General features: G+C 37.6%; 1 protein-coding gene across 6 annotated transcripts in view; it reads left to right on the forward strand.

The window, feature by feature from the left end:
- The window catches only part of CCAR1 (cell division cycle and apoptosis regulator 1), a 46574-nt gene extending 42750 nt beyond the window's left edge, over nucleotides 1–3824 (forward strand). For all 6 annotated transcript variants that reach the window (XM_061405168.1, XM_061405165.1, XM_061405166.1 and 3 more), the window contains 5 exons: nucleotides 345–491; nucleotides 1206–1326; nucleotides 1567–1752; nucleotides 2700–2905; nucleotides 3477–3824. In XM_061405168.1, coding sequence (XP_061261152.1) covers nucleotides 345–491; nucleotides 1206–1326; nucleotides 1567–1752; nucleotides 2700–2905; nucleotides 3477–3536 — 720 coding nt within the window. In that variant the 3' untranslated portion in view covers nucleotides 3537–3824. The remainder of the gene's footprint in view (nucleotides 1–344; nucleotides 492–1205; nucleotides 1327–1566; nucleotides 1753–2699; nucleotides 2906–3476) is intronic.
- The last annotated feature ends 14083 nt before the right edge of the window (nucleotides 3825–17907 follow it).

Consider the following 17907-nt stretch of genomic DNA (forward strand, 5'->3'; position numbering starts at 1 on the left):
AGGAGATGTGGGTTGGATCCCTGGGTTGGGAAGATTCCCTGGAGAAGGAAATGGCAGCCCATTCCAGTATTCTTGCCTGGAAAATCCCATGGACAGAGGAGACTGGTGGGTTATGGTTCTTGGGATCGCAAAAAAGTCACAACTTGGCGAGTAAACAGCAACAACAGATAATCAATATGTTTTATTTATTTCTTCATACACGTAACTAGATCAACTCAGTTTAGCTAAGATGAGACAAAGGTCTTTTCATATTTTTGTATATTATGGACAATGACTTAATAAGTCAAATTTTGTCACTTTTCAGGGGTTAAAATTATGTACTATATTTTCTGCATTTTCTTTAGGAAAAAGAGAAGACTCAGATGATCACAATTAACAGAGATCTATTAATGGCATTTGTTTACTTTGATCAAAGCCATTGTGGTTACCTTCTTGAAAAGGATTTGGAAGAAATATTTTATACTCTTGGACTACATCTTTCTCGGGCTCAGGTAATCTATCTTAAAATATTTGAAATGAAAAGCATTTTTAAATAACTCTCTTTTTAGTATCTTGGACTTTTTGAAATATAAATGCAAATACAGGCTCATAATAATACAGTATTGAAATAACATGTAAGCAGTTAAAAGTCTCCTCTCTGTCTAATTCTATGCCTTTGGCCTAGTATATAAACTTCTAGATCTTTTTTAAGCAACTCATATGTGTTTATATATGATAGTTCCAGTTTTATAAACAATACATGAAATCATTCTGGTGATATCTGAGACTTTTTTTCATTTAATAATGTATCATCAGCATTCTGCCATGAAAATAGAGACCCATTTTGTTCTTTTTATTACTGCATAGTATTCCATGGTATAGGTGTGCCTTTTATTGCCTTAACTAGGCCCCAGTTGCTGAATGGCTCTCATTTTTTAGAACCACAGGCTATGCTGTAATATGTGTGTTTGTACATAAACTTTAATGTATGTGTTAGCGTTTCTTTCAGTGTTGCTTTTTTTTTTTTAGAAAATTTTTTTCAAGTGATAATTTGAAATTTAGGTTTCTAGAGAAGACAGTTAAAAACGTAAGTGCTCAAATTGAATTTTAGTGGATACCTGAGAAATGGTATTAATGTTCATCATATGTGAAAATTAGAACATAGTTCAAGGAGAATCAAAAACTTATTTTCATCTTTTAAATATGGTTACTTTCTTGCATAACAGGTAAAGAAGCTTCTTAATAAAGTAGTACTCCGTGAATCTTGCTTTTACCGGAAATTAACAGACACCTCAAAAGATGAAGAAAACCATGAAGAATCTGAAGCTTTGCAGGAAGATATGCTAGGTTTGAGTATATTACTTTAAGATCATGCCATTTTATAACTGTATTATTAATTTAAAAAGAAAATAACATAATAAACTATGGTATCTTTTTTTTTTTTTTAAGTATGGTATCTTTTAGGGATTTCTTGGAGGTCCAGTGGTTGGCACTTCATGCTTCCACTGCAGGGGTTACGGTTTCAATCCCTTGTCAGAGAACTGTGACCCCACATGCTGTAAAATAAAAGTATCTTTTATATTATAGGAAACAGATTGTTACTTCCAACACCAGTAGTAAAACAGGAGTCAAAAGATGTAGAAGAAAATGTTGGCCTTATTGTGTACAACGGTGCAATGGTTGATGTAGGAAGCCTCTTGCAAAAATTGGAAAAGAGTGAAAAAGTACGAGCTGAAGTGGAACAAAAGCTGCAGTTACTAGAAGAAAAGACAGGTAAGGAAAAGCATTGGTATGTTGGTACTTTTAACACTCTACTGGGGTATATATGTGGGCACACATATATGCACACCTGTACACATGCATATCCATCCATACTTTATAGTGTAGATACATAATGTAACTTTACATTTGACTATTTCTGTTAAAGGTTGTAAAATTGCTTAGCATAATAATGAGAATTAATCTTAGATCTTCATGTGTATTCTCAGGTTTGATTGTTCTGTTGTATCCTTTAATTCCTCCCGTAGTTCTGCTTAGTTTTCACCACTTCCTGCTACTTTTTCTAGTCTGTGCAATCATCTAATAAAATGGAACTTGGTTTTAGAAGTAATACTTAGGTAAAGCTTAATTTAACTGAGTATTGTAAGTCTTCATGTGGAGAGTTGACTCACTGGAAAAGGCTGATGCTGGGAGGGATTGGGGGCAGGAGGAGAAGGGGACAACAGAGGATGAGATGGCTGGATGGCATCACCAGCTCGATGAACATGAGTTGGGGTTAACTCCGGGAGTTGGTGATAGACAGGGAAGCCTGGCATGAGCAACTGAACTGAACTGATTGTGAGTGAAAGTGAAAGTCACTCAGTCATGTCTCACTCTTTGTGACCCATGGATTATACAGTCCATGGAATTCTCCAGGTAAGAATACTGGAGTGTGTAGCCATTCCTTTCACCAGGGGATCTTCCCAACCCAGGGATTGAACCCAGGTCTCCTACATTGTAGCCGGATTCTTTACAAAGAAGCATTGCATTGTGCCATGCTATTGAAATTGACACTTATGGCCAGTTTAAGGAATTATATACGCTTATTAAGTCTAATCATACACTTATTATTATTTAAGTCTTCTGACTTTAAATATTTTTAACCTCAAGGTTAAATTGGAAATATTAAGTGGTAAGATGGTGAATTTTGAACTTGATTTCCTTTTTTTTTCTTTTGACAGATAAAGATGAAAAAACCATATTAAATTTGGAGATTTCTAACAAAAACCTTTCTGGTGAACTTAGAGAAGTTAAAAAGGACCTTAGTCAGTTACAAGAAAACTTAAAGATTTCAGAAAACATGAATTTGCAATTTGAAAACCAACTGAATAAGACAATCAGAAACTTATCCACAGTAATGGATGAAATCCACACTGTTCTTAAGAAGGTTAGCTATTGTTTACCTTCAACATTTTCATAGTTTATTCTTTTTCAGAAAAGCCTATCTCTGGAAAATTTAATATTATTAAGCTCTTAGTGGCTTTTCTAACAGAAACTAGTGGTAGTATTCTGTCCTTTTCTCCAAAGATAGTATTTTCCTAGAGCTTACTTCAGATGTCAACATGATTTATGTTTGCAGACTTCTTTATAAACAAGATTTACTAATCTAGTAACTTAGTGCCGTTTTAAACTAACTTTAGTAATTGAGAGACCTTCTTTAGCCTGGGTCTCCCTCAGAGAACAAGGGGGGAAAAAGTCTCCACTTCAAGGACTGTATTATTGTTAGTAATGTATTCCTGAGAACCTCTGATTTCTTAGGACTTATATGGCTTTCTCAAATACTAAAAGTCATTCTGCACAGAACTGCGAGATTTCTTTCAAATAGTTCCCCAAGGGTTCATTTTTCCATAGATGGTGAAATGGGCTATCTGGAGTATCTCTGTTTATTGATGGTATTTTTTTAAAGTTACATCTAAGAGAACCTAATAAAATATACTTTTTCTTTGTATATTTTATAGGATAATGGGAAGAATGAAGATAAAGATCAGAAATCTAAGGAGAATGGTGCAAATGTATGATAAAATACATGTAGTGACAAAGAATGGTGATAAATAATGTAATATATAAAATCATGATACTAGAATGAAAGTGATGCACGTTTGATCCTAGTAGTATAAATATCTGTCAGTTCAAATGATGTATAAAGTTTTATGAATGTGAGTCTTTGTTTTTGAAAATTGCTTGTAATTCCTGGCATCCAAATTATTAAACACTCCTTGAGTGAGATAATTTTGCATTGCAAAATGTTTTAGGATGAACTTTGTTATAGTTTTAACCCCAATAAAGTTCATCAGTTTAATTGACAATAGTATTTAATTACAGATGTCATTTATTAAAAACCTGGAAAGTTGCGATTTTATTTATAACATTATCATTACTAGTTTTTACGAAAGATACTAGCCTTTTAAAACCTCAATATAAGTCAGAAAATAGCGTGGTGCTTCAATTTTGCAAGTTTTTTGGAGCACGCTTTTTTTTTTTTTTTACTTGTTCTAAAATCCTAACTAGACTGTAAAAACATTTATTAAAAATTTAATTCATCCAAAAGACAGTACATTGAAAACTGAGAAAATAATAATTATGTTACTATATATGTTAGGCTTTACATAAAACATAGTTTTGATGTTAATGTTAACTGTTTTAGTTTCCCAGAATAGCATGTATATTACTTTTAATTTTGAGGTTTTTTTTTTTAAAATGCAGTATATGTCACATGTACAATTTAGTATCGAGCCAGTGGATGTCAGTATGATACCTTAAGTCTTATTTAATTAAAAATATTATTTTTATTAGTCTGTGTACCTCCTTCAGAATTTTAGATACATAAGAGTTTATTAACTAATTCAGTGAAAAGGTAGGAAATGTGATACACTCTAAAGCAATGGTACTCAACAGGGGGTTAATTTGCCCCCAAAAGACATTTAGCTATGTCTGGAGACATTTGTACCTGGCCCAGCTGGGTGAGTGCTACTGGCATCTACTTGTTAGAGGCCAAGAACTTTGATAAATATCCTACTTTGCATATCCTGCCTGCCACTGCTGCCCACCCCGCCGAACCCTCCCCGCCACCGCCCCACCCCAGCAAAGACTATGTAGCCCAAAATGTCAGTAGTTGAAAAAAACTTGTCTAAAGGAATGTAGGGATAAATTCTGGTCTTTTGTTTGGGAGAAGGCATGCCATACAGTGTGTGGGATCTTAGTTTCCTGAACAGGGATCAAACCCTTTGCCCCTGCATTGGGAGTGCAGAGTCTTAACTCCTGGACTGTCAGGGAAGTCCCCAAAATGACATGTCTTTGAAGTAACACTAAAAGCTGAATTGCAGCTTTAGCAAATAATCAGTTTATTTGTATATGAATAACCGTTCCTGGAATGTTTCACTGGCATAGAAATATATACTAGAGTTTTTATGTTTTTTTTGCTAGAATGATGATTTGGTGTTCCTACAGTTTAATATGAGAATGTAAGTACCTTGTTACACACATATTAAGCTAAGTGTAATCCACATAGCTCTCACTAAGAAATAGATTAAAATACCTGAAGTTCTTTCAAACTAATTTTTTTTTAACCATAAATTACTCTTTCCTCTCTTAATGGTTGGTTGAACTTCTATGAAGTTGAACCACTGATTGATCTGTAACTGTACAGTTATTCTATAAGTGTTTCTGTTTCTTTACAGTAAGATTAATCATTATAGAATAGAAAGTTTTTCTCAGGTGGAAATCTTGGAGATAATTTTTAACTAAAAGACAGTGAAGAATATAGTTCTTTAATACAGTATGATTTTGAAAGAAAAATCATAAAGTCTGTTTATCAGAGATAGTTAATTGAAAATAATAATGGGAGAATGGAGAAAAAAATATAAATCTTTGCATTATATTATTGCTTAAAGGTAAACTGGAAGTGGAAAGTGAGAAATTGTCTAGTGAAAATGAGGTAAAGGGAACTTGTTTCTGTCTTTCTAAACTCTTGTGGGTTTTTGATCAGAGGGAGACATGCAATCTATTCTTAAATTCTACCAACCAACATTGACCAAGCCAAAAAAATTAATCAGGTAACAAAATAAGTCTGTGATAACATTTAATTTTGTTTTTCCATCTTTTTTATGTTCTGGATACCTGTTTTTGCATTTGTAATGCTTGGTTCAGTCATTTTAAGACACTAAGATTTTAATATTTTTTTCTGAATTTCCCTAAGTCCTAGAAATTACTCCTCAAAATGTAATAGCACAAAAAATCCTTTAAAGATAATTATAGCAATAGTTAGATTTTATACACTTCTCACTCCCATAAGAAACATGTAAAGACCCTGAACTGGGTAGGCTGGAGTAGGTGGGACAGATTAGCTGATGCCCTTTTCATGTGCCCATGCTGTGTACCCTAAGGGCTTCTCTGTAGCATTTCACCTGTTACCATACATCTGCACCTCATCCCTTGTACAAGTATATGACTTGCAGAGAACAATTCATCAGTTGTGTACCCCTGAGCAAATCATCCTCTCTTAAAACCACAAGAGTGGCCAGGATATAGAGTTGTACCTTTGCTAAGGGACCAAGCTTTAGGGACTTTGGTCAAACGTAGACTCAGGAGGAAAGACATTTGAAGATGCTTTTACATTTCTGGTAAATCTTAGGATCCGTTTTCAGCACCATTGAAGACGTGAACTTTTACACAGGAGCAAAGAACATGACAATCCGAAGAGTCTTACCTCTTGGGTACCTTGCCTGTGCTTCAGGTGAGAGGAAAATATTACGTGCCTTTGTTTTACGAGCCACAGGTTCTTAGCCGAGAAAAGGAGGAAAAACAGGAATTTCTGCCACAGTGACAATTGTGTTGTGCTGTAATCCAGAGGCAGTCACTTCTTTTCTGGTCAGAAAAGCAGCATTTGTTTAGAGAACAAAATAAAAAGTTTGGAAATTTCTAATTTTCTGCTAAAGGAAGACATTTGAAATACATTAAAACATGGATGAGTTTGCTTATTAAAATATGGGTGAAATTTATTGTAACTGTATTAGGGAATTTACCTGTGGATATCTGTTCTCACAGGCATTAAAGAATTTGGTGGAAAAAGATAATGTTAATTGTACGTAGCAAATAATAAAGACATTTTGTTTAGATACCTAAGTAGAACAGCTGACAAGTCCAGCAGAAAAGCTGTATCTTCAGTGGTTGGAAGAGACCAGGCTAACCTTAGTGAGTTTTCTCTCATCCAGGTGATAATTGACCTTGAGAGGCTACTGAGAGCCTGAATTGTCTTAGCTGCTTAGATCTGTAAGTGGTGACTAGAATTCATCAGAAATATTACTGTGGAAACTATAGGGTTTGACATAATACTGAAGGGCTTTCAGAACATTGTGCTAGTCATATTAATAGTGTAGAAGGGGCACTTGTTCCTGCTTCCTCCTATATGGCCCTTCTAGCCCAGCATACACTTAAACACATTAGACCTTTGCAAGTCCACAAGTTAATGCTGGGATGGCATTGAATGAATCTTTTTGTGGGTCTGAGATAGCCTGAAGTTGTAATGGTTTCATTGATAGAAGCCATGTAGGTTTGTTCCCAGTGATGTGAAGTCAAAGTAGGTACAAAAAATAAGTCTTGATTTTAGGCAATGGATTGAAGTGAGCATGGTAACTAGAGGCACCAAAAAAGGCCCCTTCCTAGGACATGTGGTGGGCAGCAAACTTCACAGTGTAATTGAACTGCAGTTGCTGTGTCTGTGGGTTCTAGGAAAGAAAGTTGTTCCACTATAGTTTTGTATGTGGACTTTTGGAAGTTAATAAAAACTAATATCTAAGAATATCTTTACAAATTGTTTTTGTCTAATGAAGCTTACTGGAATGATGAGAACTTTTCAGGTATCATTATTAACACATTTTACTGCTTCTGTGTTTTATTAACATTCAATCACTAAGAATAGGTGATACTTAGACCCTGAACTGGGAACCTTTTGAGGGAAGAATAGAGTGCCAAGAATAATTATTAATTTATCAAGACAAAGTGTAAACCAGTCTAAGACAAACTGTTAGCTTATTTTTATTCACCTTATGGGTAAAATTGGCCTGCTTTTAGTGTTCACTAGTTTTGGGTTTTTTTGTTTTGGCCGCAGTTTGTGGGATCTTACTTCTCCAACCAGACATTGAACCTGGGCTCCCCTGTAGTGGAAGCACAGAGTCCTAACCACTAGGCTGCCAAGGAATTCCTTGGTGCTCACTAGTTTTGCAGCAAGCCTCAGGCTTAAACATAAATGAAGGTTAAGTCCCAAAATACTTTTGACCATAAATTAATATACTTGGTTTTTCCTATTACAGAGAGGACATATTATATTGGGTACCCAGAATAGGGTACTACTTAAGTTATTGAGTCACCTCTTTGTTTAGTCCTATTAAGGATGGAATCTGAATGTGATCACTGGGCCTAAACTAAGGCTGCTGCTGCTGCTAAGTCTCTTCAGTTGTCTCCGACTCATAGCGACCCCATAGACGGCAGCCCACCAGGCTCCCCCGTCCCTGAACACTGGCTGCTGCTGCTGCTGCTAAGTTGCTTCAGTCGTGTCCGACTCTGTGCGACCCCATAGACGGCAGCCCACCAGGCTCCCCCGTCCCTGGGATTCTCCAGGCAAGAACACGAGTGGGTTGCCATTTCCTTCTCCAATGCATGAAAGTGAAAAGTGAAAGGAAAGTTGCTTAGTCGTGTCTGACTCTTAGCGACCCCATGGACTGCCGCCTACCAGGCTCCTCTGTCCATGGGATTTTCCAGGCAAGAGTACTGGAGTGGGGTGCCATTGCCTTCTTAAACTAAGGCAGTGGTTCTAAATCTGGTAAGTATCAGAATCACCTGGGGTTCTTGTTAAAACAGATGGCTGGGTCCCATCCCTAGAATGTCTGATAAGAGACAGTCTGTTAGGGCTCAAGAATTTGTATTTTTAACAAATTCCCTGGGTTAGTGTTGCTGCTTTTCTAGGTTAACATGCTTGGAAAACCTCTAACCCAAAGTATATGCAGCAGTTTTTTCTACCAATACATGATTTTTAAAACTCCAAGAAAAGCAGCATTTTTGTGGAGATATCTCTGGGCATTTTGGTCTTTTTGTAGGGGTAAGTTATTTCTGCATTGGTTAATAGTAGACACTGAAATATTTGTTGAATAAGCGGATGCAGGTCTGGTAACCTGAAGTGTAGTCACTTTTGAGAAGCTACTTTGAAAAATCGTTTATGGGAATGGTCATAGTTGCTTATACAACTGAATCTTTATCATTTTACTTTTTAGTCTTTATCATTACATCAGTCTTCATTTTACTTTTTTCTTTTCCACTTCTCATCCTCAACCTGACATGACTGTAATTCCTTTGTGAGCTATCAAATACTAAATGTAATCTAATTAATGTGGAATGACTGACTTAATTGTCCAAAGGTCTGTCTGGTGGGTAGAAAGAGTAAAGAGGATGAAAAGATGATAATCTTTTAGGCTGTGTTAGTATTACTGAAAATCAGGCAGATTATAATCTTAGTTCCAGGGAAAACTGATCAGTTAGAATTAGACCTCAACCAGTGTCAAGCTCATGAAGACAGAGCTTGTTCATCCAGCCCTGAAAGATATTTTGCAGACTGTCAGGATCCCAACCAACCACAGAGGCAGGATTCAGAGCGAGGCCCCATGTTCAGCGAACGAAGTGGAAGCCAGGAAACATCTACACAGATTTTAATTGAAGACGAGTTTTGTGAGGGTGGTGGCATTTCCATTCACACGTATTTATGGACAGTTAAGGTAATAAATCCTACCTAGTGGTGTTATTAATCAAAAATATCTAAGCATTTTCATATATGTAATGTATTTTGTTAGTGTGAACCATCCTAATTTCAAATGAGTGGAATCAAATCCAAGGTAAATCTGGATTTGAAATGAAAAAAGAACCCTTCTAAAGCTCAGCCTTCAGCTCCACAGTTAATTTTTCTGTTTCAGAACTTGATCATGTTTAGTTCTTTGTTGCCTGGGACCTCTAGCAGTCTGCAAATAAAGATCACCTTATGAAACTAGCCTCTGGAGGTAAAAGCTGTGATCCACCAATTTCTTGCTATCCCAGGCTTTCAGCATTGCTCCAGCAGTACTCTTGCTTTAAAAGTAAACTCAAGATCGGAAGCAAAATCAATGCTTTTAAAGAGATGCTGAGTTGTTGTGAAACGATGTATGAAGAGATTTTGTGCATGTAAAGTGTATAAATCAGGAGAGCTTAAGTAGATATTTTAAAACATCTGTGTTTTACTAAGTTATTTAAACTTTAAAATATTTTGAAGTCTAGGTCTAGATATTTCAATCACCTTTTAAATATTTGGATCTTGGCATTGTTTTACAGTGTCTTGAGAGTAGATGGCATTGCAGTTCACCAGTTTTAGAACCCACATGCCCTGGACCTAACATCAAAGAATGCCATATAATTACTTTAATTTTTCTCCTTTATTGCAATACTGCAGTTTCATTATTGTTAACATGTGGTTAAGATGGTACCTCTTTATATGAAGTTTGCTCTAGATTCTCAAATTTGGATTAATTTAACTTCAGAATTGAACTTTTTCAAACATTTCTTTTAAAATTCGCATTTATTTGTGTTAATAGCCTTTGTCCTAAAAATTCTCTGGGGCTACTAATCAGGTGCAAGTTTTACCTTTGGTCCAACAACAGGTGATCCTTCACTATTGCTGCAGCAGTTCAGGCAAATGAAGCATCATAAAGAGCAGGTAACAATTTTAAATGTGATCTTTAGGAAGCCATTATATATATCATTATATAGAGAGAGGTTATTACAACACTGATCAAAACTTTCTCACATCTAAAGAGACAAAATATGAGGAATCTGCATGCTGTGTGGTTCATGATCATTCTAAATTTTCAGATTCAAGATAAACCAAAAACAAACTTGGCTTGGGTTTAGTTTGTTAGGATAGATTCTCCTTTGCAAGGGTCATATAAGGGTTTGAAAAGTTGATACAGCAGTTATTAGCCTGTGAAAGTGTTAGTCGTTCAGTCATGTACAACTCTTTGTGACCCTAAGGACTGTAGCCCGCCAGGTTCCTCTGTCCATGGAATTCTCCAGGCAAGAATACTGGAATGGGTAAGCCATTCCCTTCTCCAGGGAATCTTCCTGACCCAGGGATCAAACTCTGGTTTCCTGCATTGCCTGCAGATTCTTCACTGTCTGAGCCACCAGGGAAGTCCCAGTTAGCCTATGCTTCAGCAAAGAAATTGATCGTTATTTTTCCCATTCTAAAAGTTAGAAAATTCAACCAAAAACAATGGAAAGTTATTCCTTTGTGGTCCCCAGATAAATAATGAAGGGTTTAATATTTTACATTATCTGGCCTCAGTAAAACCCTCATATTCATTTAAATTGAACCTAGTCTCTTAGTATTTCCAAGTGCAGCTCACTGGTTATCTTTAGCCTTTTTATCTTCCTTCAGGCAGGGAAAGAACAGAATCTACTTCCAACATATAAATATTTAATGTTCATTCATTTTCTTTCCTAGACCTTTTGAAAGCCAGTCCCTAACTACACAAAGACCACTTGCTGTTTCTGGCTATAACATAAATATTTAATTAAAACCTACTTTGAACCATTCTTCCTTAAGGTATAAATCAAGTACACTAGCCTTGGGCTGCACTTCTGCCATTTCCCAAATCCATCTATTATTTAATCACAGGGTTTTTACCAGCTTTGCAAGTTCAGGAGGCATTCACCTGGCTGTTGGAAATGTTTCTAGGAGGTGAGTTTTTAACCTTTCAGCTAGTGCTTTCAAAATAGAACCAGTCAGTCTGGCTATTATGAATAATGCTACCATGAACATTGATGTGTCATGTTCATGATTTATCTTGATTTATCTTTTAGTTTTTGATTTATCTTGGATATATACCTGGGAGTAGAATTGCTGGGTCATCCGTTGAGTTTTTTTCCCTGTTAATATATATATTTAAAAAATTGCCCCCAGTTCTATTAACATGATGTACACCACTGTATTTAAGGTGTACAGCATAATGACTTACATGTATTGTGAAATGATTACTGAAATTATTTTTTTAATTAAAAATTTTTGACTCTACTGTGTGGCTTGCAGGATCTTAGTCCCCTGACTGAACCCATGTCCTTTGCAGTGGAAGCAGAGAGTCTTAACTACTGGATGGCCAGGGAAGTCCCATCTCAATATATTCAGTTAACAGTCTTCATCTCATATAGATACAAAAAGAAAAAGATTTTTTCCTTGTGACGAGAACTCGTAGGATTTACTCTCTTTCACAACTTTCCTACTGTTATAACTAATATAGATAATGTGATTAACTTGGGAGTTGAAGATACCCCCAAGGTTTATAGTTATTATTAAATGGGAAGAATACAGAAAAGTTTGTCTATTCCATCTTTTTGTTTTGTTTTGTTTTTAAATGATTTTATTTATGGTTGTGCATGGTCTTCATGCTGCGTGGGCTTTTCTCTAGCTGTGGCTCCTCTTGTTGCGGAGCATGGGCTCTGGTGCCCACAGACCTCAGTTCTGCGGCTCCCGGGCTCGAGAGCCCTGGCCCAGTGGCTGTGATGCATGGGCTCAGTTGCTCTGCGACGTGTGGTCTTCCCAGACCAGGGGTGGAACTCGCGTCCCCTGCTTTGGCAGGGGGGCGATTCTTTACCACTGAGCTGCCAGGAAAGCCCTCAGGCATATTTTAGACTAGTTTTCCACGCTCCTATCTGGTGAGAGAGGCCTGGGAGCCGGGAGTCCTCAGCCACAGTGCTGCCTCTGCCATCAAAAGCTCTGGGGCCTCTAGCGAGCGCCTGCCCCTCCCTCAGTCGTGTCTGACTCTTTGCCCACCAGGTTCCTCTGTCCATGGGATTTCCCAGGCAAGATTACTGGAGTGGGTTGCCATTTCCTTCTCCATGTCTATTCCATCTTGATACTAATATTTTTAATTTAAAATGTGATACATAATATGATTCTATTTTTCTAAACTTGTTTCTTTCTGTCTATATTTACCTAAAACAATGTTTGCCCTGTTGTTAAAGATCGTTTCTGGATGGTAGAATCTCAAGTTAATGTTTTTCTTTTTGTATTTTAAATTTTTAATTATGAGGTATGTCATTTTTCAGAAATAATAGAGGCATTCTTTAAAAAATAAAAAGTGTGTGGTTTGGAGGAATATTGAAGTCGCTCAGTCGTGTCCGACTCTTTGCGACCCCATGGACTATAGCCTACCAGGCTCCTTAGTCCATGGAATTTTCCAGGCAAGAATACTGGAGTGGGCTGAATATTGGGAGATACTAATGTTCCCAAAGAAATGTCTGCAACCTTGTGTGTGTGTGTATGTTGGTCACTCAGTTGTGTCCTACTCTTTGCGACCCCATGGATTGTAGCCCACCAAGCTCCTCTGTCCATGGAATTCTCCAGGCAAGAATACCGGGGTGGGTTGCCATTCCCTTCTCCAAGGGATCTTCCCGACCCAGGGATCAAACCCTAGAAAAACCTAGTAAATCTCTGAGTGGTTATAATCAGCTTAAAAGAATTTTTCTCTTATCCTTTAGTGTGATTTACCTCTCTTCACCATTTGGCAATTTGAATGTCCAAGAGGGACAGTTTATTGGTTTAAAAAACAATTCTTGGCTTCAAATTCATTTGTGGAACATGGACAGTATGTGTGTATGTGTCCTCTTAATAGTCAAAATATTAATATAATAGTAGTATAAATATTATAAAAGGCTACATTGACATAAGAAACCATGACATTGTAAATGTAGTGATTGCCACTGAACTGTTCATTTTAAAATAATCTTGATTTATTTAGAATAAATTTATATTATGTGAATAGCACATCACTTTTTGAAAATTAGGAATTCTTTGGAATAACTATGCAGTCTCCAGAAACAAGTTTTTTTAATGAAGTGATCCATCAAAAGGTTTTAAGAAGTAAGCTCTGCTCATCTTACTAAAATATTACAGTGTGCACAGAAAAATTTATTTACAGTGAAGTTTTAGGCAATCTAGTACAAAACAAAATTGCCTATAAAAGAATATTTTCACTTGTAAGAAATGCATTTTGAAAACTCACTGGCCCTTGGAGGTGGGTCAAGTGGAAAACCTAATGCTCTTGAATTCCAAGGAAGCTGATCACTACACACGGCTCCAATAAAGTTTTGCCATAAACATCTGTGGGAAATCTGAGAGTAATCTTGTAGAGGGATATTAAATTTGCAGGGCCTGTTGGCTGTGTACCCCTGTAGTGTTAGGTCCCCTTGTGGTAAATGAGGTACATTCTTGGACGCTTTTTCCTAAGGAGTCTAGAGAGCTCTAGGGCTTTGTAAGAAAGGCTGCCTTTCACTTTTTAAGCCCTGGTTTGACTCTAACCAGGTTAACCTTGTGACCTTGAATTGTTTGTGTGAAATGAGGTGGAGATCTCAGTTCTGCCTTAAGGAAATGCCTTTCACATAGAAATTGGCACTAATTGGTCTCCCTGTTGACAGGGTTAGCTGAGAGGCTCATGATTAAATGGGCAGTGAGAACAGAAACTAAATCCCCCCACCTCAGCTCAGCATGTCGGCTGGAGGACAAGCAGGGGCAGCTACCATTTCTCCCCTCTTCCGGCAGCATCCAGCATGCAGAGCAACTGGGTTGAACCAGGAGGCCTGCCATTTGTGCGCTGAGAATACTTTCCATATGTCTGGCCCTGTTCTGTGAAGCAGTCTTGACATGAATAGAGCTCTAAACCAGGATTCTGCAGTCTTCTTTGAAGGGCCGGAGAGGGAATATTTTAGGTCTTGCAGACCATACAGTCTGTTGGAACCACTTAACTCTGCTGACAAGAGCAGCCATAGAGAATGCATAAATGAAAGAGTGTGTTGGTGTTCCAGTAAAACATAATGGACAACCCAACATTGTAAGTCAACTATGCTCCAATAAAATTTTTAAAAATGTAATGGCCATAAATTTGAATTTCATTTAATTTCCCCATCAAGAAATATTTTTCTTTTGATTTTTTTTTCTTCAACTATTTAAAAATGTAAGTATCAGTCTTAGCTTACAGCCCATACTAAAACAAAAGGTAGGCTAGATATGACCCACCATCCATAGTTTGCCCATCTCTGCTCTAGACTTGAGTATCGAAGATCTCTCTCACTCTCTTGGCTCAAACACTTAACTGGCTATGGACCCTGTGCAACTTTTTAACTTCTGTGGCCCTCCCTCAGATTATGAAGTGTTTTGACAGAACAGATGAAACAAAATTCCTTTTAGCTATATTATTAGATTTCCTGATTCCATTACAGGAGAAGTCAACCCAAGAAATGTTATTTTATATATGTGGAATGGAGATCAGTTTACTTAAGGGAAACAAATCTTAATGTATCCTCAGTGTGAGTCTTTGTCCTAATATGAGGAACAATGTCACAGCTCTGATCGTAAGATCAAAATTTGTAGTCTCCTAAGAAGGAAATGGCGACCCACTCCAGTGTTCTTGCCTGGAGAATCCCAGGGACGGTGGAGCCTGGTGGGCTGCCGTCTGTGGGGTCGCACAGAGTCGTACACAACTGAAGCGACTTAGCAGCAGCAACTCTATATACAAAGGCTCATTCATACCACTTCTATTTTTCCAGTGCTATTCTTTCCTATTGTTGTTTTGCTTTGTTTGGTTTTGGTGAGTGAAGAGAACACAATGCCAGAGATTATTAGAAAGCAGACATTTTTCTCCTTTAAAGATGTTACTTAAAAATATTAATTTTTTTTTTTTTTGGTCTTACTGGCAGCTATATTTTACAACTACTCAGCTACCTAGATGTACTTTTTTGTTAGAGGTGATGACTGAGGGTTAGTAGTAATTTTTACTGAAGAGCAGAAAAGAAATCACCAACTTACTCAATGAATTGACATACATATTTAAAGGTGAAGCTACTTTAAGAGCATATTTGTTTCTTCATAAATCACATTTCACCTGTCCCTTCATTTGTCCTTTTCTTTGTATCAAATATCCAGACAGTGTTTGTATCTCATGTTTCACATTGAGTTTGTTCAAAGTGTTCAGTAACCCAAATAAGGCCCACACTTTGTTGCTTTGGTTGGCATGTTGTAAGTCTTTTTTTAATTTTAGTGGGGGAGGGCTTGCCACGTGGTATGTGGGATGGGATCGAACCCCTGCCCTCTGCACTGGGAGCATGGAGTCTTAACCACTGGACTGCCAGGGAAGTCCTTTTAACCTCTCCTCCCCTGCTTTTTTTTTTTTTTTTTGTCATGAAAAGAAAAACATTAGATGGTAAACTACTTGAAATAATGGAAATGCATCCTTTATGGTTGTATCCTCCTCTTTATTACCCAAGGCAGTGCCTGGGATTCAGGAGGCTCAGTAAGTACTTGTTCTTGTATTATAGATGCTTCTATAAAGCTTCATGTTTTATTCAGTTCCTCTGTAGAATGTTCAGTGAGTTACATCTATTTAGGCCTAAAGCAGGGTTGATTGGTATCAACTTGAACTAGTTCTCTGGTACCACACTTCTGTTCTTTATCATCTTGTTCCTTGCTTTTGAGCAGGGCTGTGGGGGCATTCTAGAGGATACATAGATGAATAAAAGGTAATCCTGGATTCCTGCTTAACAACTGGTAACAGGTAGACTGTCAGAACGGGGAAGGCAACACTTGGTTTCACAGTCCATGACGATTTCAGTGTGAGGGAAATTAGCATCCTTCTTCCCCATAAGAAAGCAGAGAAGAGAGACTTGTACCTGGAAGGCAGGGGCCTCACTGGAAACAGTTCGTTTGAAATCTGGGCAACTGGAGTGAGGACAACTCATTTTTGATCAGATCTGCATGTAAATAGTGGGATACCCAGTCAGCACAGTGGTAAAGAATCTGCCTGCCAAGCAGGAGACATGGGTTTGATCCCTGGGTTGGGAAGATTTCCCTGGAGAAGGAAATGGCTACCTGTTCCAGTATTCTTCCCTGGAAATTTTCATGGACAGAGGAGCCTGGCGGGCTACAAACCATGGGGCCACAAAGAGATACGACTGAGTGCACACACAGGCAGGCTCCTTTAAAATGCCTGAAACTGAATTTGGCACCTTGCATTAGGCCTCCATACTTTATTTTTTGGTGTCAGGGAAATAGTTAATCTGATTTTCCATGTTTCAAGTAATAGGAATTTTGCTGACTAGCTTTGGCTCAGGGCACTTAGTTGCTATGCCTTTTTGACAGATTGCTGTTCCAGCTTTCTTTCCAGAAGTAATATTTTCCAGGTCTGAGACCTGCTCTCTGACCCCAAGTTTAATGGGAAGGTGGAGTGATGGAGTCGGCTCATTTTAGTTAGAAAACGTATTGGTTTTAATGGACCCAGTGCAGAAGAGTCAGCTGCCTTTACTTCCTTTAACTCAAAAATTATTGGGGCCTCTCTTTAATTGTAGAATTTTTTGAAAGTATAGAGAAGCTCATAGAAAAATTGCTTGTCATCTGTCTACAAATAATTTTTGTTAACAATTATTTCAGTAGTCCCCTCCCCAAACAAAAATGGGATTATGGGGTGTTTTAAATGCTTTATGGATATTAATTTCTTTAATGAAGTAGGGAAGGGCAGAGTGATGGAAAGTTTTGTACTGGCTCCTGACAAAGATGTTCCTTGACCAAAGTATACAGTCCTTTATGAGCCCTGTTTTTAAATTTTTATTTATTTATAGTATTTTTTTATTTTTATTGAAGTATGGTGGTGCTGCTGTTAAGTCGCTTTGGTCGTGTCCGACTCTGTGTGACCCCATAGACGGCCCCGCACCAGGCTCCGCCATCCCTGGGATTCTCCAGGCAAGAATACTGGAGTGGGTTGCCATTTCCTTCTCCAATGCATGAAAGTGAAAAGTGAAAGTGAAGTCGTTCAGTCATGTCCGACTGTTTGTGACCCCATGGACTGCAGCCCACCATGCTCCTGCGTCCATGGGATTTTCCAGGCAAGAGTACTGGAGTGGGGTTGACTGATAATGTTGGGTTAGTTTTGGGTATACAGCATAGTGATTCAGTTGTACATCCATATATATATTTTTCTCCAGATTCTTTCCCATTATAGGTACTACAAGATACTGAATAAGTTCTCTGTGCTATACAGTAGGTTTTTGTTGTTTCTTATCTGAGTCCTCTTTTTGACTAGGCCCCAAATTGGGCCTCATCTTAGTCTTCTGCCTGTCCTGCCCAAGAATATTGTTAAATCAGGTTAGTACAAATCCTTTAACTGATCAGTTCTGCATCCCCCACCTCAGTGTATAAATCCTTGAGGTTTAGCAAGGATTCCCCATCCTTGATGTCTCCTATCAGTAATTTTCTATCCACTGACTTCCTCATTCTGCTCCTTGGCAAATATCCCCAGCTTCTTTGCTGTCTTTGCAAAGATAGATAGCTCT

This window comes from Bos javanicus, chromosome 28 (assembly GCF_032452875.1).
Source record: "Bos javanicus breed banteng chromosome 28, ARS-OSU_banteng_1.0, whole genome shotgun sequence".
In the NCBI taxonomy this organism is placed as follows: Eukaryota; Metazoa; Chordata; class Mammalia; order Artiodactyla; family Bovidae; genus Bos; species Bos javanicus.